The sequence below is a fragment of the Micropterus salmoides genome, unplaced genomic scaffold (genome assembly GCF_014851395.1).
Source record: "Micropterus salmoides isolate LMB-PRFRI ecotype aquatic unplaced genomic scaffold, ASM1485139v1 Ms_hic_scaffold_13, whole genome shotgun sequence".
Lineage (NCBI taxonomy): Eukaryota > Metazoa > Chordata > Actinopteri > Centrarchiformes > Centrarchidae > Micropterus > Micropterus salmoides.
In genome coordinates, this window is record NW_024040374.1 from 34,019,380 (window position 1) to 34,044,645 (window position 25,266).

Here is a 25,266-nt window from a genome sequence, read left to right on the forward strand (position 1 = left end):
GCATAATTAGTCGCATGCCCTTCGTTATAATACTGTTTAGTATATTCCATGTACCCTTCATATTATTTTTATTATTATCTAATAGTTTACTATAGTATAGTGAAGCACACTCTTCTCTTTCACATTTTTCTGGTGAGTCGGTTGAATGATGTTTAAATGTTGCTATCATTCACTTATTTTGCAGTTCACTAAAACCGAGCAGCTTCTGATCTGTGCCCAAACCTGCTGGAGGTGAAGAAAAGCCACATTATTTCCATTTACAAGGGCAAAGATGTTTATAGTATAGTTGTGCCATTCCCAGAAAAAATACTTCCTTTCGCTATGTTAGAAACATGAAGTGCAGCGTCACACACTGCTGACGTGTGTAAAACACATGACTTCTATGTAAGCCCACACTGTCTCTTGATGTACAGCCTATGTGCATTGTCATGTTGGAATGTGTACCAACAATGACATGTCCACTGCAATAGCAATTTTATTTCATTTACTCCCCAGATCGGAACATCCCAGCTACTGCAACCTGACTTCATGACATGACAGTGTGAGCTATGGGCATCAACCCTGATTTTAAAGTATTTAACCTGTCTTTGAATCCTAAACTCATGAAGCAAAGATTAGGTTATCTGTTGCTTGACCACACCTTATAGCATATCTACATTGTATCTGCTTAGAGTTAATAATATTGGCTGGCCAAACTGATAGTTTCATTGGAATGCTCAGTAGTTCATCCACTAATTAGCAACCCTTCTAGTATCACAAATTTTATATTATATTCCATGTATGAATCATGTCCCTTTACCCATCTTACCGAAGAAAAAGAAAAGGTTATAATATGAAGTTGTGTGTGAGTGTAAGGTCGCCTTCAGACTGAATTTAGGTCCGTTTGAATATATATTGAATGAGGGCAGTCTGGCAGGCACACCAATGCAGCCCTCTACGTTGTTTTAATGCATGGCTGTTTTCTGTCTGCTTGCAGGCCAAGAGGGCAGGCAAGTCATCATAATATTAGCAGATATGAATGAAATGAACAAACAAATCTGTTGGCTGAGTTGTGGTATAGCTTGTTTATTAATGGTATATTTTTGCATAGGGAAACATACTCATTTCCAGTAATGAATCCATCAGCATTTACTGATAGCAATGGCTATATATGGTTATAATGACATATTATCAAAGATGTTAATATCCCCCACAGCAGATGAATAACACTAGGTCAGAAACACTGGTTCAGACAGCTGTCAATCAAACTACGATACATTCAAACAACAACAGAAAGTCCAACCTTGAACAGACAACTGTCAGTCCATGACTTCAATTTAGATGGCTATAAGAAAACATATATATGCTGCAGTGTTCCTGTCCCTGTTTAAATGCAGTGTTAGAGGAACAGTTTACATCATGAAATAAAGGTTGATTATTGACATTTGCTTGAGCTGAACAACATCTAAAGGAAAAAGTACGCTCTTGTTAAAGCTGCTACAAACTGTATCCAGTCCAGAGCAGCAGCCTTTTCCACAGTGACCATCTCAGGCCAGAGTTAGCCCACCGGCGCTCTCAGGCTGGAACATAGATTTGGCATTATTGCTGGTTTCTGATTGGCTGTCAGGTGTCAATTAAAATCATATATTAAGACAAGTTAATTAGTCAAATCAGACAACAAAACTCTGGTATAGTTAACTGGTCTATTGGTAACCATAGCAATAGTACTCATGATGGTTTTCTCAAATGTGTTTCCGGTATGTTAATGCACTCTGAGGTCACAAAATAGAAAAGAATAGACTCAGGTCAGAGGGGGACCTTATCATGTCTCATCAATTGCCAAAGATTTTGGGTGGTTATTCTGTAGCTAAATGAACAATACAATGGCCTGATGTACAGTTAATGTGGTCTGCGCAGATTGTAGTCATGCAATAACTGATGAAAGCTGAACATGCCTATGCTCTCTCTGATGTAAGGGATATATATCTTAAAGCAAGCAAAGCAGTCATTTACTATTAATATTTGAAAAGTTCTGAGAAAAAATCCTTAAAATATGAGACTGCATTAAAATTTTCTCTGAGAAACAACTTTCATTCATTACAAACTTTCTTCAGCACATGGAGTAAACTGTGTGCAGAAGCAATGTACCCGCAGATACAGAAAGGAATCAATATGGCATCACTGTCAGAAAAACTTGTAGCTCTATAAAATCTGATTTTCAGAAACAGAATTCAGAATTACAGAAACTGTTTCGAATGGCCATTTAAAAAAAACATTTGCATTGTGTGCAAGTATGAAACAGATAAAAGAAACACATTTAAGTTTAAGTAAATGGTTTTCAGGCAACAGCAGCAGTAGGGTAGAGTGTTGAATAACATGTACAGTTTATAGAAAAGAGCCCTCTATGAAAAGATAAGATATCCAACAGTCCCTTTGTTCCTCACACAGCAGTCAGCTTAACAGGAATCACTAGCAGCAGAACTACTATTCACTTAGTTATTACCGCCTACAATACATAACCTGCCGACCACAATCATAAAGCAGTTCTGATATGATGCATCTTAATTTATTCTCTACTAACAGTGCTAACAGTGATCAGAACAGCAATTGGTTTGCACCACAGAGTAAAGAAAAATCTAGAGGGAACACCAAAACAACATCGTAGTCAACAAATTTCAGATCTTAGACAATGCACTTTTATAGAAAGTGGCTGTCAGCTCTACAGTTAATTTTTCAACCTACCATCAGGGCGAAACTAGAATCCTGTCAGATTGGCAGCTTCAGCAACTCTGTTTTTTTAACTGTCAAGTTGAACCAGTGGTTACTTTATTAACATTGGGGATTCTGACAACTGCAAAACTGTAAGTGGTTTCCAAATATTATGGAAGAAATTAGGAAGTACTAATTAATGCATACTTAGAAGTGCAGGACCTTTACCTTCAAGCCCTTGTCAAACTAGTTCACACAATGCTGATTAAGCCTATCACTGCCAGAAGGGGGAGACAAAGGTCCCGCACTGCAGGTTTAACTAATAGCACCCCAGTAAATCAAGAATTGTAAAGTAGAATAAATTTATACCAGATCTGTAAATGAACCAGTATGCAATGATTTATTCAGTTCCTGTTTAGTTCCAGTTATTAAGTTCCTGAATATCTCATGCTGAAGCAATGCTGGATCAAAGGCTAAACAGCACATAATCATTGACTAAATACTGTATCTTTATTATGTAAATATTAGTCTCTATGTGTCTCAGGTTATGTAGCACATTATACTCAGTTGTCACTTTGCATACATTATTGTGTCCTTGTTAATATGATATGTTGAATTACGTGTTAATGTAAATGTGCACTGAACATAATGCAACGGACCCATAGTACCGTAAGCACAGGCCATTTCCTTCAAAACAGCATTCACAGCTAACATCTCTCTTGTCTAATGCTGTGGACTGAAAGCAATTTAACATAACAACATTAATTAAAGGAGGGACTGGGTTGTTTAAGTCATGATCTAATGGCGCCTTCTCCATTAAAAAAAACATACAAAAATAGTGGTAATTAATGGTGGATTAGCAATCAAGTAAGGATGCATTTGAAGTAACAACTAAGTATAATGCAGCAATATATTACACTATATTAATCAATGACTACAGTAATTAATGTGTGTAATAGTGCAATGATCAGTTATATGTTATGTCTCATTTAGTAAATGATTTACAGTTAATCAGCAACATACCTTTTTCACAGTAAATATTTTGACTTTTTATAGTAGGAAAATCACAGGTGTTATTAACATAATTAACAATGGCCCAGTAAACCATGAGAGCGTGTGCAAGGACAGTGAGCCAGCATGCAAAATGCAGGACCCTGAAACTTAAGCAGCCAAACGGATTTCAGCCATCATTCATTTTATTACCTACACCTGTGCTTTTCCAACTGTGACGTGGAAATTATCATTAACACACTGGATCACTACTGCTATTGTTTCAACACTTTTCAGGAAATACTTGGTAGCTAATCATCTATTAGCATTAAGTTGCTAATGGGTTCCCTATTCCCTCTTTGGTAAGTCTTCAAATGTTCACTGCCTTGCTGTAAATGCTTTGCCATACTTTTTGCCTGATTTAGAATGGACAGCCTTTTTCCAGTGCTACTCTGTAAGGAGGTGAAAACAGGACACAGCTGCAGTCCCTGAACATAATCCAACCTAAAATAAAGAACCATGAGTCTCTCAGTGTTTCCTCTAGGTTTTCTTCAACTCTTTGGGTTGTTTTATGGCTTGTCACCTCAGGACCTGGACAGCCCATCCTGCCTATACAGGGATGGTAATGTTATCAACACTGAGCATCACCCCTAGGCTAAAGGGTCTCACATGGCCTTGGACACATATTGCAAACCACAGCATACAAAAGAACTTAAATTAAATTAGCAGTAAAATCATAGGCACTGCTTGTTTTTTTGGTTGGTGTTTTTTTTTTTCAGTTGTCATGCTGTTGACCTGCTGGTTTATTTGAATAGAGCAGAGAAAGTAATGAGTTTGCAAGCACTTTTTTCTTGAGGAGAGGACAATGTTTGCGTGACAGCTGATCTGATGTGTATTGTTATCAGTTCAATTTTATTTATATAGCGCCAGTTCATAACAAAAGAGATTTCACTGCACTTTTTTTAGAGCAGGTCTAGACGTACTCTTTGTAATATTATTTACAGAGACCCAACAATTGTTTTCTCTCCAAGTTCAATTTCATGACAAACACATTATCCTCACCTCATTAAAAATTTTGACTTGAAGGTGGGGAATTTCCAGATTGATTGTTAATAACTGGACTTTTCTACACAACGTCCCTTCTCACAAGAATCAGAAGTATCCACTTTGATTGGCAACTGTGATATGAATAGTTACTGAGAGCAGCATGGTATTTTACCTTGTTTAAGAGGTTTGACATAGAGGCCTGGGCATAATTTATGTCTTATTGCATGTAGCTGACACACCTTTAGAACACAGTGGATTAGTCTTCCACTCAGTTGGCGGTGTTCGGTAGGGAAGCTATTTGGCTTTCTTTTGTAGTTTCTGTTGTCAAACTGACAGTGATAGAGAAAAGTAGAAAGGAATAGAAATGAAGAGGTATCACTTCATAACCTGCTTCAACACAGAATCAAATCTCTTCTGACATACATCCAAATAATGACAAACTCTGAAAATGCACTGCTTTTAAGCTATCTGCCTTTAAATAGTGCACACATCATGTCTACAAGTTAAGGTTTAGAATTTAAATCAGTTTTTATCTTGGCTAGAAGCACAGCTTTCTGGTAGACAATATGAAGCCGTAATAAGATTCCCAAAGTATGATGTGCACAGTGATTTTGGTCATCAGCTGGAGAAGACACAATAATCACAAAGCCACTACAGTTTTCTGTAATACAATACATCAGCCCTACAATATATACAACCTTTGTACATCTTACAGCATTCATTTATTTTAGCTGTAGAAGAGAGGTGATTTAAATGTATAGAACATTTTGACTGAAGTTTTTGGTTTAGTATTGACTTGTGCAGTGTTATATTAAACTGGTTTTGGTTTTATTGTGTCCACAAACTAAGACTTTAGTTCTGTCCAGCTTTATTTTTCTGTCTGTGGGCCCAGATGTTCTCCCTTTAATCCCTGTAGTGCATTTGCTAATAGGCAACCAGTACACACGTCACACACACCTCACAACTGAGTGAACCACAGTCAGTCCTATCATGGGTTAATACTATGCTGTCTTAGATCACCATGGTCATACTGTTTGACATTATTATGATTGATTGAAAAAGGGAGTACAAACATGAAATTGTAATTACAACTTGGTCTGGTATCTGTGAAAGTAGCCAATCGCTTTCAAGTTGAACAATCACAGTACTAAAATCAACTTCACCCCAAGCTGCTGTTACTCTTCAGTAGACAAATTTTGAATTATCTCCGACCAATTGAACTGATTTCCATCAGATGTTTCAGTAGCAATAGTACCATCTTGTGGCCATTTATAAAACACTTAACTTAAATTCCTAACGAGAGGCGTTCATGTGTGTTGCTAATATTCAAGACCCGGGACCTGAATTAGCCAGGTCTGGTAGTGTCCTGCTGTACTGCTGCAGGTCTCAGGTCTGTGTGTCAATATGTCTAATACCTGAGGGATCCAAGCAGATTCTCTATCAACTCTGATCAGATGCTGTATCATTGTTATTGCAGGAGAAAATGTTTTTTAAGCAGAGTACAAACTGTAAAGTGCAGAAACATACCATGTATTACTTTTTTTATTTGTTGGAGCATCATCATCATCATTCTGCCAGTGTTACTGTTCTCCCTCTGGGTCCACCACAATTTGGATCAAATGTTTGGGTATCGGACGGGTCTGACTGTCCATTTTGGATCATATATAAAACTGGAATGGTGAACACTTCTGCTCCAACCTTCCTGAACTGTGAATGTTGTGTTAAGACAAATCTATTAGTTTAGTCTATGTCCATTTCTGACTAAACAAATATTCTTCTGCTATTTTAAATGTTTGGTAAAACTTTTCTTACCATTTAACTGGTCATATTAAAAGTGTGTAATTTTGCATAATTCATCCCATACAAAGCCCACATATTTCAGGACAAGATTTGGGTATTCTAAAACTGTTGCTGGCAACTGCTGATTCAGTGAGTGATCAGTGTGCAGTGTGCAGCCTTAGCGGAGGTATGCACTCTTAGGGTGCATTCCAATTCACACTAACTTAACTTGACTTCACTGCCATTTTCACCCATCACCATTCATCATCCCTCACATGACTAAACTATACTACCAGCCAACCCACAATTTTTTGCATTTCATGGGTCCCTTACTCTGTGGCACCATCTTAGGAGGGCCAAACTAAAACGCACGAGACTTACACATTCTATGCATCCCTTTAATAACTGAATCCATGTTGTACATATTTTCATACACACTCCTGTGTTTAAAACTACAATTCTACAAGCAATATAACTATAACAACTCAAGAAATAACTAAAAAGTTGAGTAAGAATAGTGTTAAGTGCATGCATTCATATAAAACTCAAACTCATCTACAGCCTTTTGTTGTATCTTGTCACATGATTAGTCATGTGGTCAGTGTCATTATACAGGCAAATGGACGGAGTACTATTGGCCAATCATAGAACTGCAGAGCCTTGGAGCCCAAACCAAAGCATGTTTAACATGTTTCCATTAGATGGGATTGAGTGGCTTGGCCACATTGGCTAAATGCCTGACAAATTATTCAAATTTTTATATAGTATAAGACCTTCCCTGCAATAAATACTATCAAATGTGATTGCATGTATTTAATAATTAATCTCAAAACAGGATGTAGACAAAGCAAAGTCCCATTTTCAGATCCAAGGTAGCCATACTTTAAGAATACCCTAAAATAACGTTTAACACACGTCAAATTTTCAACACTGTGTGAGTGCTGTGTCACACACAGTCAGTGGGTTCATTCTGTGTCAAATCAGATAGTTTTATATTTACATCTTAAATTTTGATCAAACCATGAAAAATCTTGTTACATTTAACCATGAAGACAACATGGAAGGAACTTTTAATTTCACACACAAAATGCCAACATATAGACCCCATTTCAAACTCACTTTCATGGTCCTAGAAATGAGTTCACATGGCCTTTTTGCCATCTTGCAAAAGCAACAATTTGCAAACTTGGCTTGCCATATATCAGTTTCTGTTTATGCTGAAGCCCCTGAAATTTTTAGTATAACAACAATCAAATACTGTATTATCAGCCTGAAGTATGAAATAGCCATATGTTTATACAATGCATCCAGTGTTCACAGCGCTTCACTGTTGCCACATTTTCTTATGTTACAGCGTTATTCCAAAATGAAAGAAATCCATTATTTTCCTAAAAATTCTACTAACAATACCCCATAATGACAACATGAAAGAAGTTTGTTTGAAATCTTTGCAAATGTATTAAAAAATAAATTACATAATACACAGCATCCTGTTTCCACTGTTCATCCTTGAGATGTTTCTACAACTTGATTGGAGTCCACCTGTGGTAAATTCAGTTGATTGGACATGACTTGGAAAGGCACACCCCTGTCTATAGAAGGTCCCACAGTTAACAGCACAAACCAAGCCATGACGTCCAAGGAATTGTCTGTAGACCTCCAAGACAGGATTGTATCGCGGCACAGATCTGGGAAAGGGTACAGAACATTTCTGCAGCATTGAATGTCCCACTGAACACCGTGGCCTTCGTCTTAAAAGAACGGGAGAAACTGCCCCAAACTAGGAATGCCAAGCTTGTAGCATCATACTCAAAAAGACTTGAGGCTATAATTGGTGTCATAGGTGCTTGAACAAAGTATTGAGCAGTGCTGATTGTGCTTTTTTGTTTTCTATTTTTAATAAATTTGCAAACATTTCAAACAAACTTCTTTGAAGTTGTCATTATGGGGTATTGTTAGTAGAATTTTTAGGAAAATAATGGATTTCTTTCATTTTGGAATAAGGCTGTAACGTGACAAAATGTGGAAAAAGTGAAGCGCTGTGAACAATTTCTGGATGCACTGTACTTTGGGAAACATCCGACGACTTTCAGAGGAAGTCGTCCTTTAATTAGTTGGCAACTGCTTTCTCACCTCATCGTGGAACCCCCTAACCCTAACCCCTAACCCTAACCCCTTTCCTGAAGATACTGAACCCTAAAAATGGCCTATGACTTTTTTTTACGGGACTTACTTTTGGTCTTAAACAACATATACGTAAAGTTTGAACACAATCTAAAATGATTTGACCCAGAATGACCCAATGTCAATTTACTTAAGTCCACACACACCTATAAGCCAACACTATTAACAGCAGAGCCACTGAACCAGATCAGTTTTCATAACCCCTATGTATGATCACAAACAAGTATATTTTCCAAAATATCATACTGCTCCTTTCACACTGTAAAAATTTGCTGTGCCTTTAGTTGAAAAGTAGTAGTGAATTTACCTCTGCTGAAGCTAATGAACGCTTTCATTGAGCTAGTATCTCAGCTGGCAGTTAATACACTGCCATTGTTTAACCTAAAACTGTGTACCTGCTACACTGCTAAATGCCAAGCAATCAAACATGCAGCTTTTTTTAAGTGCTTCAAGCTGTACCATGAAAAGTATGATCACGTTCACATAATGCATTATTCTTTAACTAAAGGCAAGGCACATAATGTGTTTTATGAAATATCGTGCAAAATAGAAGTTTAACAACAGGGCTATTATTAAATTTAAAGAAACAGACAGCCCTTCCATCCACTGCTTTCTGATGTAGTACAGAGTACAGACAGGGGAAGGCGAGGAAGAGGAAGAGCAGGATAGAGAGGAAGAGGTATCATCTTTGAGCCATGCATTCATTAGGTCAGCACAGCGACCAGAACAGCACCATGCAGTATACATCAGCTTTAAGCTAACTTTAACCAAACCTTAAACCTAGCCCAACCAAAACCTAACTCAAATCAGCACCTTCAGTACAAAATCTGAACCCCTAATAGGCACTGGCTGCTGTCAACTTTAACCCCAAACCCTGGGAAAGGAAAAGATACAGACACCTGTATTCAGACTGAATGCAAAGTGAATTGTGGGGAAAAGTGGAAATGCTTCTGTGAGAGTAGAAAATATTTCACCTTATCACACTTATTTCAACACGGTATGACACTAAAATGTATAAACACAAAGAGACAAGAGGAAAACGGACAAAAACTGGAAGAAAATATCAGACTGAACTATGTTTTTATCCAAGTTGTCATACTTAAACAGCCACTCTACACACATGGTCGATGTATGCGTTGCAAGCTAGTAAGGCGGTGTACAGTTGGTACGCTGGCTGTTTGGACAGCCCCATTTGTAACCTCACCACGCACTCTGTGAACTTTAAGGGAAATCTAAACTTTACCTTTTTTCTATATCCCACGGATGTCTGCTTTCTAAAATGTCTTCCAAATATAAGAATCCAGTACACTCTACTTGACTCTTCTTCTTTACTGAATATTCACTGCTCAGATTTATGGCAGTGGCCAGAAATATTGTAATATACTTTGGTTTTGTTCTTGGAAAATATCGTACAGGAAAATATTAATGTTTTGATGTAACATCTACAGACAAATACACACTAGCAGTAACACAAGACGGAAATTTGCTTGCTATTCAATCTGATCGCACCTCAACACAGAAACACCAATCCACATCCCCAGGCAACACATTTCACTTGCCTGCTTTACAGTTGCAAAGCCTTGGAGATTTAAATATGGCACATATTAGAAAGTATTTTTCAATAAAGATTTATTTCCAATTTATTTTCAGTGTTTTCATCACCAAAAAATGCTGTAGGAAATATAAAAAGGTCAGGGTGCACATACTCTACTAATAGAATATTGGTTTTGGATTTGCATTGAATTTAACATATTAATATTTATGGTGATATGTATGATAATTTGATTCTGGATTTTATTCTGCTTCTGCATTCAGATCTTTGACTACACATAGTTGTTGCTATCCCTTGATATGACATCTTGTTCTTTGTTACGTCTATGGACATGTGGTTTTGAGGTGTCGCCATTACAGCAGAAAAAGATTAATGTTTCGATTCTATTAAATGCTAACCTTATCAAATGTTTAAGAAGATTGTAATATAAGTCAAAATGCAGCATGTACAGTTTTAAGCTAGTAAATTCCTTTCAAAAGATTATTGACTAAACAAAACTGTGAAAAGACAGCCACAAGAGAATATTGTTTCACTAAAACACTGGCATAATGCAAATATTTTGTCAAGGTTGGACACAAAAAAGCAACCTCATGTTGCAAGTGGTAAACCATCTAGGTATGCCTTCAAACCAACCATGGCACTGTGGCTAGCCTGTCCTTTCATTTATATGCCTCCAGCGCGCCCCTGCCCACACCCTACTGCTACTGTACCAGTCTTCAAGTTGGATTGGGGTTGAGCTATACAGTGCAGAACCAAGGACACTTTCTAGACCTCCACTCATTCTTGGGCGAGACAAGAAACCTGGATTTTGTGCTCAGGTCAAGTCAGTGTGCACAACACTTGCTGTCATAAACACTGACTATACACTATACCCTACCAGCCTGGCCACAGCATCACACCTTTCTCAAAAAGCAATTTAACTTAGGAATAGTGCAAGGCCTACTATGTCTCTTTCTAATCTACCTACATACAAGTACAAGCCTCGTCGTTATGTTCTCTGAGACACAAACAAAATCTACATATCTCCTCAAAACAGTGCAGGGATGAGTTTGGAAATGCAGGAACCATACACACACGCACACACACACACACACACATACTGCCACAGTTTCCCACATTAAGCTCAGCAGCCAGTTCTACCGAGACTTTTGTTGTGGAAGGTGCATGTCTCCTTCAAACATTGTGCCTTTGGCCGTTTGGATAAGTACTGTCATGACAAATTGATCAGCATCTGAAGGGAAGGAAGCTGCAGGACATTCATGTAAAAAGATGTCCTCTGCTAATGAGGGCTCCCCCTGATACCAGTACTACTGGGCCTATACTGGTGTCACAATTCTAGCATTGTGTGTTGTGTTGGAGGAGGCATGAATACACCTTTTATTTTCCATATTGCGCATTGTTTTCTGATAAAAAAGCACAATCAAACAGTCTTAAAAACATGAGCCTTAGCAGAGCAACTTAATGGCGGAAGATTGTCAATAAAAAAGACAAAGCCTCTGTCTTTTGGTGGGAAGAGAGAGAAAAAACTGCGCTGTTTCAACTCTTACTTTTCTTCAGACGTATCAATAACATTAAAAAGTGCAAAGAAACATTACATATTAACAACAGGATCTCTCTTTCTAGTTGGTTCAGAAAATAAGGGAGGCTTATTTGCATATATTGTAAGCAGCACCTGAAGCGGAGAGGGGCATTCTGGGTGTTGAGGGGTATGAGGTCTATGTCTATATACTAGATTTAGTGTAGAAACCCAGGGTACAGGGGTAAAGACTGACATCCATCTCAGGGGAAAAGGCCTCATCCTGTGGACACAGTCAGGTTACAGGCTTCTTAGAATCTGGTGTGTTGAGGCCTGGTTCTGGTCTGCAGTTCATCTGGACCAACCAGACATCTTCATCACTCCCTTACTTAAAAATCACAACTCCCGTCATTTGTGAGAACCATTTAGTGTCAATATAGCATAGTTCATTCTGTGGCTGCAAAATGGCTGAGTAAGAGCAGCATCATTCTTCCATCCAGGTCTCTTCTGGGTGCATAAACATATATAAATATATTCCACTGTATATTTATATGTGTGTATGACCACAAGTTATGCTTCTACAAAGCTGAATATATTTTTCCTCTGGCAATGTCTTGATAACATTGTTTCCTTCCTTCCAGGGCAGTACTGCCATGACAATCATCTTTCCTCCAGAGTTCACTCAGTTGCCCAGGTACCAAGACTGGAACAAAGACAAACACACAATTAAAATGTACATGAGTCAGATTCTAAATGTATAATCTCCGGCTGATTTCAAACATTTTGAAAGAACATAGAACTTACTGCTGATTTACCTCAGTCAACAGCAATAAGAAACAAAAAGCATATTTTAGCTCAGTACAGAAGAGATTAGTGCTGTGGTGCTCTGTGTTCACTTCACAACTGTCTCTTCTAGCATCCACCCAAGTGTCAAATCATCCAGCTCAGCGGTGTCCAATCAGCTCATCAGCCATTAGCCTGCAGCTAAACATTCTTAACGTTTTTAGGCCCCTTATACACTGTGCAATTTTGAGTTGTCCGGCAATCAAAAATGCTGTTTCTACATTTCTCTGTGCGACACATCTGACATTAACAGGGGATTTACAGCTTGACTGGCTTGTCAAAAAAGTGACTGCTGAACCAATACACTGAATACACTGGTCAATCCTACTGTGCACATGTTGTATACAGATACCTTTAGATACCACTTGGGAATGTAATTATCTACAGTATTCTAGGTGCAGTTTTTGAATAAATGCCAGTGTTCTGGCTAAAGCTTGTCTTTCGCTGCATTTTCAAAATATTAGAGCAGATAAATATTACCCACAAGTCTGTGCATCGTTGTGCTACCATTCACCAGGTATTCATTACACACAGTGTTGGGCTATAACTAAGTACATTTACTCAAGTACTGTACTTAAGTACAGTTTTGAGGTACTTTACTTGAGTATTTCCAACTTTTCACTCTACTACATTTATTTTGACAGCTTTAATTACAAGCTACTTTGTAAAATATAATAAATTGTATTGATTTAATTCTATGGATTAAGCTACACAACAGTTACAGTCCACCTTTACCATCTCCAACATTAGTGATGTTTACACATTAGTGCACCAAGACAATAATATATATTAATCTGAAATAAGACTTTCTGCATAATGACTACTTTGTCTTTTGGTATTTTAAAGGGGCAATATGTAGCTTTCAGAGGCCATTAGCAGATCCGTTTTTAGATTGCAACCTGATGTGTGCTCATACACGTTTGAAATCATGACCCAGCATAAATACATGACACCCTTGAGACAGTTTTACACAACATGCTGGAAACCCAGGTACACTCAACAACATTACAGTAACATTTTTATAAGCTTGACGTTGAAGTAATCCGTGCTTGTTACATGATAATGGATCATCACTTCCCAGGAAACTCAACAAACGTAACCCATTGGCCTCAGGTGAAGATACCAACGATGGTCGTTCAGTCTTGGCCACAGGTAGTCTCAACGACTGTAACGACTGTCGTCACAACACCAAGGAACACTAACGAACCAGCGGTATCGATGACCCGGGCCAACGACCCCACTGAGGTTAAATAGCTGAGTTTCCCTGCCAGTCAGTCAGAACTGAAGAAGTCCTTTGGATAAGGGACGAAACGTCTTCCAGTATCTTCAACCAAGTCCAGTTGCCCCCTTCATTTTAACCCTCGTTGGATTACATGATAACGTTACATTGACTGCATTTAGCTGACGTGATTAGTCTGCATTAGCTAAATTTATTGGACAATAACGAAAATGGTTAGTGAGCTAGACTGAATATTATAAATTAGAACACTTTTTAACAGTTAGACCGCAGTAATGTTACAAGGTACAGGACACAAGGTGTCACACTCTGCCTGTCTGCCATGCGGTGTTTTGCCCTTTTGTGTTTAGTTAGCGTTATTTTGGTCTGTTGGGTTTTGGGGGTCTGTCTTGTCTGTCGTCTAGTGTTCGGTAACCCTTGTCATGTCTGTTACCCAGTGATCCCTCTGCATGTCTGTCCCAGTTTTCCCCTGCTCTCTCTCTCCCTGCCTGTGCCTCGTTAGCCTCATGTCTTTCACCTGTGTTGCTCCCGCCCTGCTCGTTAGTCCTATTGTCACCCAGTGTTGCAGTTTGTTCTCGTGTCTCCAGCCTTACTCACCGTGTCTCCCTGTTACCCTGCTCAGTTTTGGATTCTGGTTTTCACCCTTTTGGATTTCTGTTGGACAGCCTTTGTTTTTGGACTCAGTCAATCAGCCACTCTGTTTGTAAGTGTGCTCGCCTTTTGTTATATTAAAACCCTTCACTGAACTACACCTGCTAGCCTTCGTGTCCTGCGTTTGGGTCCTCCAACCTGCTCAACCCTGCCTTCACCACAAAACCGTGACACAAGGTAGATTTATTTGTCATAAAACAGTTTGTAGAGTAAAACTGAGATCGTAACTCCCTTCTGCTACGTAGCAGACAATATACAGTAATATAAAAGCAATTATAAAAACAAAAATATGAAGAAAATAAACTATATTCAGAGGAGCAGTGCTGAGGATGAATTTGAGTTAAAAGTCTGATAGCTTGGGGGGAAAAGCTGCTCTGCAGTCTGGTGTGGCAGCAGAAACTTCTATATCTCTTCCCAGAAGGCAGCAGGGTGAACAGGCTGTGGCTGGGTGGGTACTGTCCTTTAGTATCCTTTGGGCTCTGTAGGCACCTCACCTCAATGATATCACTGATGCTCAGGAGATGAGTACCAATGATGATCTGAGCAGTTTTAATCAGCCTGTACTGTAGTGAATGGGTCTTCCACTGTACCGTTGTCCTGCGCTGTTACGTTGCATTATTGTATGTTATGTGGGTCACATAAGTTACTGAGACGGTGGAGAAGCTGTGTACCTGAGTATTGGTAAAACGATTGGTATAAATCTCAATTGATAAGAGCAGCAGCTGATCCGTGCTAATGTTATGTTTGCTGGCTGCTCCTGCCTGACATAACTATAGGTTAGTATAAACAAATTGCTCCACATGTACTTCACATGCTTTGCAGTAATGTTGGTTTAGGATGAAAGCCTACTATGTGTCTGTGTCAGTTTCAAAACAAAGCGGAGGTCTCTCCATGACTCAAGCCTTTCTGATGTTTCTGTGAGCCTGTGTTGTGCTAGGAGCTAGAACCCGGCCCGATTCCTTACCATCAGAAGCAGAATAATGGAAGTTCCAAGAAACAGAGAAAACAGGCGTGTGGCTCATTTCTAAGAGGTTACAGCCCATTGATAAATAGGCAGTAAAAAGTGATTTATTGAGAAGTGATTTTATTGAAATACTACATATAGCCCCTTTAAATAGATTTTAATGCTAATACTTTTTGTAGTATTGCTACTTTTACTTCAGTAAAAGATCTGAGTACTTCCACTACCGGCCTGCCATGGGTCAAAATCATACAGTCTGACACAGATTGCAACCAAGATTTAGACAACTTTATTTAGACCTATCTAAGAAAGACAAGCAATGAACTTGCAAGCACACACAAACTTTCCATTGGTTTTGCTTTGTCAGATGTGAACATGGTGAAGATGTTCTTTAGTAGTTTTTTTTTTCCAGCAACCTGTTTCACCATTTGCAACATGCAATCAATTATTTGCAACATAATTTCCTCTCTTGTTAATTTTGACATTCACTCATCAAACACAACAATACTTTAATTGAAACTGAGACTAGACTTCAATCACATTAAATACCCCCAACAAACTAGTTACCATCAGTCATAGAACTCTCACCATGTATTTTGTTGGAACAAATTTTGAAAATACACAGGGACAGGCAGAGAGTGAGAGACAGAGAGGAAGAGCGAGGACTTCTGGCTCACCAGTATTAGCTGAGCTGTTTCTAGAGCAGAGGCAATGCAGTGCAGCCGCAACAACACAAACCAAAATGAACACAGAAACTCTCTCTATAAACACACATACTGAATCATGTAGATAAGTTTCTAAATACCTCAACTATCTACTGATGCACACATTTCACCACCCTACCACTACAGTCAACAATCATCTGCCAACCAAACTTTTTGGCAGACAGATTATAGTTTTACTTGTATTTAGGCCACAGAGCACTGACCTTTTTGAAAGCTATAATACTAATACTAGAGAGTGCCAGTAGGAAGATACAGCATTCTCTCCTATGGACGAGTTCAGAATTTTCACTATTTAAAGATATATATATATATATATATATATATATATATATCAATGAAAGTTTAGTCTACAGTGCTGGCCATCCTAATTTAGCACTAAGGGAAGAGAGAGACAAAATTTGACTGAAATGCAAATGTTTTCTTTAGCTGACTTGCTGATAAAATATAGCAATAATAAAGGCTTTGAAAACTACAAACTGGAACTGGCAGAAGTCTCAGAGGTGGATATATTGAAACCTTAGTATATACACCAATCAGCTATAACATTATGACCACCTGCCTAATAGTAGTAGATCCCCCCCTTTTGCTGCCAAAACAGACCTGACCCGTTGAGGCATGGACTTCACCAGACCCCTGAAGGTGTGTTGTGGTATCTGGCACCAAGATTATAGCAGCAGATCCTTTAAATGTAAGTTGCGAGGTGGGGACTCCATGGACTTGTTTGTCCTGCACATCCCACAGATGTTCGATTGAATTGAGATCTGGGGAATCTGAAGGCCAAGTCAAGATCTTGAACTCGTTGTGTTCCTCAAACCATTCCTGAACAATTTTGGCTTTGTGGCAGGTTGCATTCTCCTGCTGAAAGAAGCTGTAGCCATCAGGGAATACCGTTTCCATGAAAGGGTCTACATGGTCTGCAACAATACTAAAGGTAGGTATTACGTGTCAAAATAACGTCTACGTGAATGGCAGGACCCAAGGTTTCCCAGCCTAACATTTCCCAAAGCATCACACTGCATCTGCCAGCTTGCCTTCTTCCCATAGTGCATCCTGATGCCATGTGTTTTCCAGGTAAGCGACACATGCGTGTGATCAATCAGACCAGGCCACCTTCTTTCATTGCTCCGTGGTCGAGTTCTGACGCTTGCATGTCCACTGTTGGCACTTTCGGCAGTAGACAGGGGGCAGCATTGGCACCCTGACTGGTCTGCGGCTACTTAACCCCATATGCAACGAACTGGGATGCACTGTGTGTTCGGACACCTTTCTATCAGAGCTAGCATCATCTTTTTCAACAATTTGACCTACAGTAGATTATCTGCTGGATCGGACCATATGGGCCAGCCTTCGCTCCCCATCAATGAGCCCTGGCCATGACCCCATCGCTAGTTCACCGCTTTTCCTCCTTGGACCACTTTTGATAGGTACTGACACCTGGGGACCAGGAACACCCCACAAGAGCTGGAGTTTTGGAGATGCTCAGACCTAGTTGTCCAGCCATCACAATTTGGCCCTTGTCAAAGCAGCTCAAATACTTAATAAATATAAAAAATTTAAATAAAAAAGGGTATTTTTAGCTTACCCAATTTTCCTGCTTCTAACAAATCAATTTGAGGGCAAAATGTAAACTTACTGCCCACTGACAGGTGCAATGGTAACAAGACAATTAGTGTTTTTCACTTCACCTGTCAGTGGCCAGAATGTTATGGCTGGTCGGTGTACGTAGAAGCATCTTCTGCAACTACTTGCAAGGCTAGATTCCACAATGAGTAAGTGGGAATGTATTTGTTGTCTTAACAGATCCTGAAGGCTCTTAACCCTCCAATAATCTGGGTTTTGCAGGTTCAATTGAATCATCCCTAAATGAGCTTGACAATATGAAATGAACCATACTAACCTGGGCTTGGTAGAGTCCACCTGGGTCTCGAGGCGTGACTCCAACGAAGGAGGTGCGATTGGCAGGTGGGGTCCCAGGGGCCGAGTATGCTGAGGATGTTTGCGTTAACAAAATCAGTCTTGTAATGTCTCTCATAATTCCATGTTACTTGTAAAGTCTGTCCATATCATAAAGGTGCTACAAAAGAGAACAGCATCAAATCTCTATAACTGAGTCACAGATTTATCCTCTCTGATAAAACTCTGCTGTCTGTATGATCACTGGGAGGGGAATAAGTTAATTTCACACTGGACACTTATGTTTATCTTCTCACTCAGTCTTTGGTTGTTTTATATTGTACCAACAGACAGCAAAGACACAACAGAGGCAACAACTCTGATATTGGTGAGTCTACCTTTCAATGGACAGAGTACTGCTCCTCTCTTTCTTTATTCTCTGACTATTGCAGGTAGGAAGACAAACTCCACCCAGCTGGGTTTTTTTTCAAATCTGACCTGAGAGGTATTCCAGATTGTGAAACTGTCAAATTTTCCAAGCTCTAGCCTATTTTGACAAAAAAACAACACCTGGTACTAACCCAGGACTTAAAATATAATGTAATGTGTATCCATTGTCACACGTTCTGCTTCTGTTTCCTCTGTTCTCTGCTTTGGGGTGAGTTTTTTTGGACAAAATTTCTGCTCTGTAGGTGATACTAAGTTCCGGGCCGGCAGTACTTTGATAGTGATTGGTCATCACATCACAATACTGATGACTACAATAAACAAAACAACATTAACGAACATATTATGTATGGAACAGGACAACCAATACTTGCGTTCACCAGAGCGAAGCAATGACCTATGAAGTCGCTTGACTTGCAGAACCCTTTTAGGTGAACCAACTGGCTTGTGTGATTGATCCAGGGACCTGGACAATCATTGGGAGTACAAACTTGTATCTCATATTCTCAAATCGTAAACAAAGGTCAGCATTTTTAGGATTGCAACTTCATCCATTATTAAGTATTGCACAATTTCACTCTTCTACCAAACAGAGAAAACGATTGATGATTGAAAGCTTTGGTTGCTTTGTCAGTTGCGGTCAACTGCTATTTCTAAGGTCAAGAATTAACTTTAAAAAACATTATTACATTATTTAGTTATATGACAAAGTATAGAACCACATGTTGCCTTTTAAATTCCATATATCCAAATGTCCCTGTTCGCAAAATACAGTGGCGGCAAAAAGAGAACCTTCTATCAAAACCTCAAACTGTTTCATACAATAAAATTTCTTAATTAAAAGCTGCAAGCAGCGTTGGGCGGGCCCTCGCACTTGTAGCGCGTCCGGATGTGAGCCAGCCGAGTTGCACATTCTGGAGCTCTGCCGGTACGGCTGTGAATTTGCTACGCAGTTCCGACGCCACATGAAGGTGCTATATGTCACTTCCTGTGTCCCCTATGTGGAGCTACATAGCACTTGCCGCTATGAATATAAATCGGTATTGGTATGTAGATGTCTCCGGGGTGGGAGAGTTATCAAGCACGTAAAGTTTGGTGCAGATGTGAGCATGTACACTGAAGTTACAACAACTTCCTGTGTCATGGCGAAGAGTTGATCTTTGACGCCACGGACACACCCATTGACGAAAACTCGCAAATAGCACAACTTTTTATCGTCAATGCCTTTAGAAGGCACAGCAGAAATTTGACGTCGATCCGACAAAATCCCTAGGAGTTCATTAAAGTACGGAGTGTGTAAATCATCCAAAAATGGCCGTAAAATTCGAAATGGACGACTTCCTGTTGACTTTAGGCTATGGGTTCTTGAGGCTTTTTTGTGCGTCTTGATATGATGCATGTCCCCAGAAAATTTCGTACATGTAGGTTGAACGTGAACGAGGGGCTAATCTTTTCCAATTTTCTAGGTGGCGCTAGCGAGTCATTTTGCCACGCCCATGTGCGAAACTTGTAGAATACGAAATTTTTCACCGGCTCTGACATGTTTGCAAATTTTGGTGAGTTTTCGAGTATGTTTAGGCCATGTCATTTGGGCCTACTTTGCAGGAAAAAAAAAATAAAAAATCTTAGCAAATTCAATAGGGACCTCACACGGTTGTGCTCGGGCCCTAAAAATATAATCTTAGCAAATTCAATAGGGACCTCACACAGTCGTGCTTGGGCCTTAAATATATAATCTTAGCAAATTCAATAGGGACCTCGCACGGTCGTGCTCGGGCCCTAATAAAAAAAGATTTAACCTTGGTATAGATAAAGGCTTTCCAGTTCTCACAGTGATATTGAATATGTCTAAAATCTGAATATCTTCTTTGATGTAAGTTCTGCTATATATAAAATAAATAAATAATGCTGTTTATAAATAAATAAATAAATAATGCTGTTTATCATTTATCATAGCTCTGTTTTCAGCTTATCCGGAAGGCTGCGGCACATGTTCTAAAAATAACCAGGAAAAGAGATCATATTTTTACTGTTTTAGCTTCTCTGCACTGGCTCCCTGTGAAATCCAGAATAGAATTTAAAATCCTCCTGCTCATCTACAAAGCTCTTTATGGTCAGGCACCATCTTATCTCAAACAGCACATTACTATAACAATCTGTACCATTATTTAATTTCAGTCTGTACCTACTACCTTTACTGTAGGTAGAAATTAGGGCTAGGCAATTTAATGCGTTAACAGTTTTTGTTATTTATTATTATTTTGAAACGCGGTTGCTCACTGGCTTCGAATACACATACAGTCAAACCCTGGGTCACAGGAGGGGCGGGATGTTGATCAGCCTGCAAATCACCCACCCAAACAAGCAGCGGAGGGAGGCTTCGGCAGACTACGCTGGATGCAGTGTGTGGGAGAAGAGAAACAAAAGCAAGACAAGCGATGATCAAATGCCATAGTGAAGTGGATAGCTACACACTGCATGCTGATTAGTACTGGGGAAGATGTCTTAGGAACGTTCTTAAAATCACAACGTAGTCGCTTGGCTCTGTGGGGTTGCTCTTTGCTCCGGTGATCAGACAGCGCTCCGCAAGTAAACGGCAGGCGCTCTCTCCTCCTCTCTGTCTCTCTCTGTCTGTCTCAGTGTATTTCTAAAGTTTGTCGCAACTAAAAGCATGGTGCGATTTATTTTAAAGGTATAGGAAATATCTTTTTTTATTTTCATAATTTTTTTAATTTTTACATTTGAGAATTTGCTTATACAACATTGAAAAATAAGACTGATTGGTAGATGTGGCCCAGATCTACCCAATCAGCTGGCCCAAAGAACCCTGGCCAACCCAGGTAAAATTGGTCTTTAAATCATAAGTCACTAGGTGCTACAGGACAGCGACAGTGGCAAAATGTCTGATAGAAAATACAATAGTGGAGCATAAAAACGGAAAGCACAACGGCTGAAAGAAAACCGTGACAAATATCTACTAAAGAAAATCCCCAAATTAACTTGATATTTCAAGGCTGCCGCAGCTAGCCCTGCTTAAGGCAAAGGCACTTCCCAAGCAGACCATGACCATGCCTCACAACCAGGTGACTCAGATAAGGAGTCGGAGTAGGAGGGTCCGATACTTCAACCACTCAAAACACCAATAAGCTACCACCACCAACACCTCAGGAATTAGTCGTTTAATCCCAGCTGCCACAAATCCCTCCATGATGGCCTCACCTATTGCTGTGGAGAGGGAACAAGAGTCTACAAATCATGCTACTTATAGCTCGCATCCTGCTTGCTGGGATAAAATTGATGAGCACATACTGGGTCAAAATAGGACCTGAAACTTGTCACAACAAACAAGCAGATGTCTCTGCCTCAGAAAGACAACACCAAAAGAGGTACTTTTCCAAAACCCTGTTTAAAAGGAAGGTGGCAGATGGTAAAACTGTGCCAAGAGAATGGCTGCTTTATTACCCTTCAAAAGGCCCTGTGTTTTGTTTTGCATGTTTGGGGACAGTGATCTTAGGTCTGCAACACAGCAGGCTATAGTGACTGGAAAAATGTCGCCACAGGTTTGGCTGAACACGAAGGATCAGAGAGTCACAGAAAGGCTGTGTAATGCGCTGTGCTGAAGCTGGGTGTATAAATTCAGAATACTGGACTGAGGTTTTAAAGAGGGTGGTTGAGGTGGTGTAGTTCTTAGTAGAGCGAGAACTACCTTTCAGGGGACACAGTGACATTTTTGGCCAACCTGATAATAGGAACTTTATGGGTGTGCTGGAAGTTATCAGCGAGTTTGATGCATTTTTGAAAGCGTATATAGAAAAGTATGGCAATGCTGGCAGGGGAACACCATCATACCTCTCATCATACCTGAACTGATGGGAGAGTGGGTCCTCACAGAGATAAGTCCAATAAAAAAGGTCAGTTTCGATCAGTGTCAGGGGGTGCCGTGTACTGCACACAAACTCAATTTAGTGGGGCTGAACAGTGTTAACTGCTGCCTTGAGATGGGGGAATTTTTTAACTTTGTACAGACACTTTTTATTTTTTCCTCCAAATCTACATCCATGAATCTGATGAACGATCAGGGCTAGACAAGTTCACAGCCACTGTTTTTATGACTGTCATAGATCAACTTGTTGCAGAACTGGATCGGAGGAATCACCCCTACAAAGATATTCAGCAGACATTTGTATTTTTGAACAATATTCCATCTATCTCTGTACAAGAACTTCGTACAGGAGCGGCTAATTTCCAGAAGATCTCCAAATTCAGATAATTTATTAAAGAAAATAAAGACACCTTAGCAAGGTCATTTCTGCAACTTATAAGAGGACGGAAACTACAATCAGTGTTTCCAAACGTCTATATAGCACTCGGACTATTTATGACTTTGCCTGTAACCGATGCCAGCGGGGAGCACTCTTTTTCAAAACTTGGAATAGTCAAGAATAGACCGAGATACACAATGGGCCAAAACAGACTGAACCACCTGCCTTTGATGTCAATTGAAAGTGACACTTTACCAGCCTCATTAAGGACGTCTCTGTTAGAAAAAACTTTTGTAAGGTAGGAATATGTATGATTGTGCTGCTGTGGATTATTGCTTGCTTTTATGTGCTGCTGTTGTTGATGGCATTTGTATGGCTTTATTTCATTGGATTATTACACAGCGGTTCGATTTGTGTCTCTGTCAGGATGTTATGATTTTGGCTTAGTTGTTGGTTTAGAAAGGTAAAATCTGGTAAAATAACCAGCTTGCAGGTGAATTCTCAATTCTTTTTTGTGTGTGGGCTGTAGACCAGGAGCGTTGTACTTGAGGCGTGTAATAAAGGCCTACCCTTTTACACATGGCTCATAGCTTTGGGACAGCCATCTTGCTGGTATGGTTTATGAATTATGTTTAAGAATTATGGTTTTATAATGTGTATTTTGATTAGTATTAAGGCGGTCATGTTCTACTTTGACTTTTTTCCCTTTCCTTTATTTTGTTATACAGTGGGAAGTATTTGATACACTGCTGATTTTGCAGGTTTTCCTACTTACAAAGCATGTAGAGGTCTGTAATTTTTATCATAGGTACACTTCAACTGTGAGAGACGGAATCTAAAACAAAAATCCAGAAAATCACATTGTATGATTTTTAAATAATTAATTTGCATTTTATTGCATAACATAAGTATTTGATACATCAGAAAAGCAGAATTTAATATTTGGTACAGAAACCTTTGTTTGCACTTACAGAGATCATACGTTTCCTCTAGTTCTTGACCAGGTTTGCACACACTTAAGTGTAATTTTGGCCCACTCCAGATCCTTCAGGTTTCGGGGCTGTCGCTGGGCAATACGGACTTTCAGCTCCCTCCAAAGATTTTCTATTGGGTTCAGGTCTGGAGACTGGCCAGGCCACTCCAGGACCTTGAGATGCTTCTTACGGAGCCAGTTGCCCTGGCTGTGTGTTTCGGGTCGTTGTCATGCTGGAAGACCCAGCCACGACCCATCTTCAATGCTCTTACTGAGGGAAGGAGGTTGTTGGCCAAGATCTCGTGATACATGGCCCCATCCATCCTCCCCTCAATACGGTGCAGTCGTCCTGTCCCCTTTGCAGAAAAGCATCCCCAAAGAATGACGTTTCCACCTCCATGCTTCACGGTTGGGATGGTGTTCTTGGGGTTGTACTCATCCTTCTTCTTGAAGTTTAGACCATAAAGCTCTATTTTTGTCTCATCAGACCACATGACCTTCTCCCATTCCTCCTCTGGATAATCCAGATGGTCACTGGCAAACTTCAGACGGGCCTGGACATGCGCTGGCTTGAGCAGGGGGACCTTGCATGCGCTGCAGGATTTGAATCCATGACGGCGTAGTGTGTTACTAATGGTTTTCTTTGAGACTGTGGTCCCAGCTCTCTTCAGGTCATTGACCAGGTCCTGCCGTGTAGTTCTGGACTGATCCCTCACCTTCCTCATGATCATTGATGCCCCACGAGGTGAGATCTTGCATGGAGCCCCAGATCGAGGTAGACTGACCGTCATCTTGAACTTCTTCCATTTTCTAATAATTGCGCCAACAGTTGTTGCCTTCTCACCAAGCTGCTTGCCTATTGTCCTGTAGGCCTTCCCAGCCTTGTGCAGGTCTACAATTTTATCCCCGATGTCCTTACACAGCTCTCTGGTCTTGGCCATTGTGGAGAGGTTGGAGTCTGTTTAGTTGACTGTGCAGGCAGGTGTCTTTTATACAGGTAACAAGTTCAAACAGGTGCAGTTAATACAGGTAATGAGTGGGTAATCATACAATGTGACTTTCTGGATTTTTGTTTTAGATTCCGTCTCTCACAGTTGAAGTGTACCTACGATAAAAATTACAGACCTCTACATGCTTTGTAAGTAGGAAAACCTGCAAAATCAACAGTGTATCAAATACTTGTTCTCCCCACTGTATATATTTTTTGTGCATGTAATAGGATTGCATGCACAAAAAGTCCACCTAAAAGGGAGTTACAATCTGCCATAGAAAACACTGCTCCTGAACTACAGCTCGTTTGTGGTCCAGCCTTTACTTCCGTAACCTATCTGCGTAAACTTTGTAACACGTGTCCTAATGCTCGCCTGGCGGCTAGTGTGGCAGCCTTCAAAAACACTGGTGGAGAAACACACTGAGCTGCAGCATATACAGTGACAAGATATCCGTCTGCTGACTCCCGTCACCCCCACCCTCCCTACCGAATGTTAGGCGGTCAATGAACATAAAGTTGTTACTGTG

At 39.9% G+C, this 25,266-nt stretch overlaps 1 protein-coding gene across 9 annotated transcripts in view; it reads right to left on the reverse strand.

Moving 5' to 3' along the window:
- Positions 1-1,045: 1,045 nt before the first annotated feature.
- nfic (nuclear factor I/C) overlaps positions 1,046-25,266 on the reverse strand; it is an 80,511-nt gene continuing 56,290 nt past the window's right edge. For 6 of the 9 annotated variants that reach the window (XM_038716911.1, XM_038716910.1, XM_038716912.1 and 3 more), the window contains 2 exons: positions 18,071-18,159; positions 15,715-17,031 (listed from right to left, as the gene is read on the reverse strand). In XM_038716911.1, the coding sequence (XP_038572839.1) occupies positions 16,711-17,031; positions 18,071-18,159 (410 nt within the window). In that variant the 3' untranslated portion in view covers positions 15,715-16,710. Of the gene's footprint in view, positions 12,460-15,714; positions 17,032-18,070; positions 18,160-25,266 lie in introns of those variants that run through there. The other 3 variants (XM_038716915.1, XM_038716918.1, XM_038716914.1) reach the window with 2 other exon arrangements.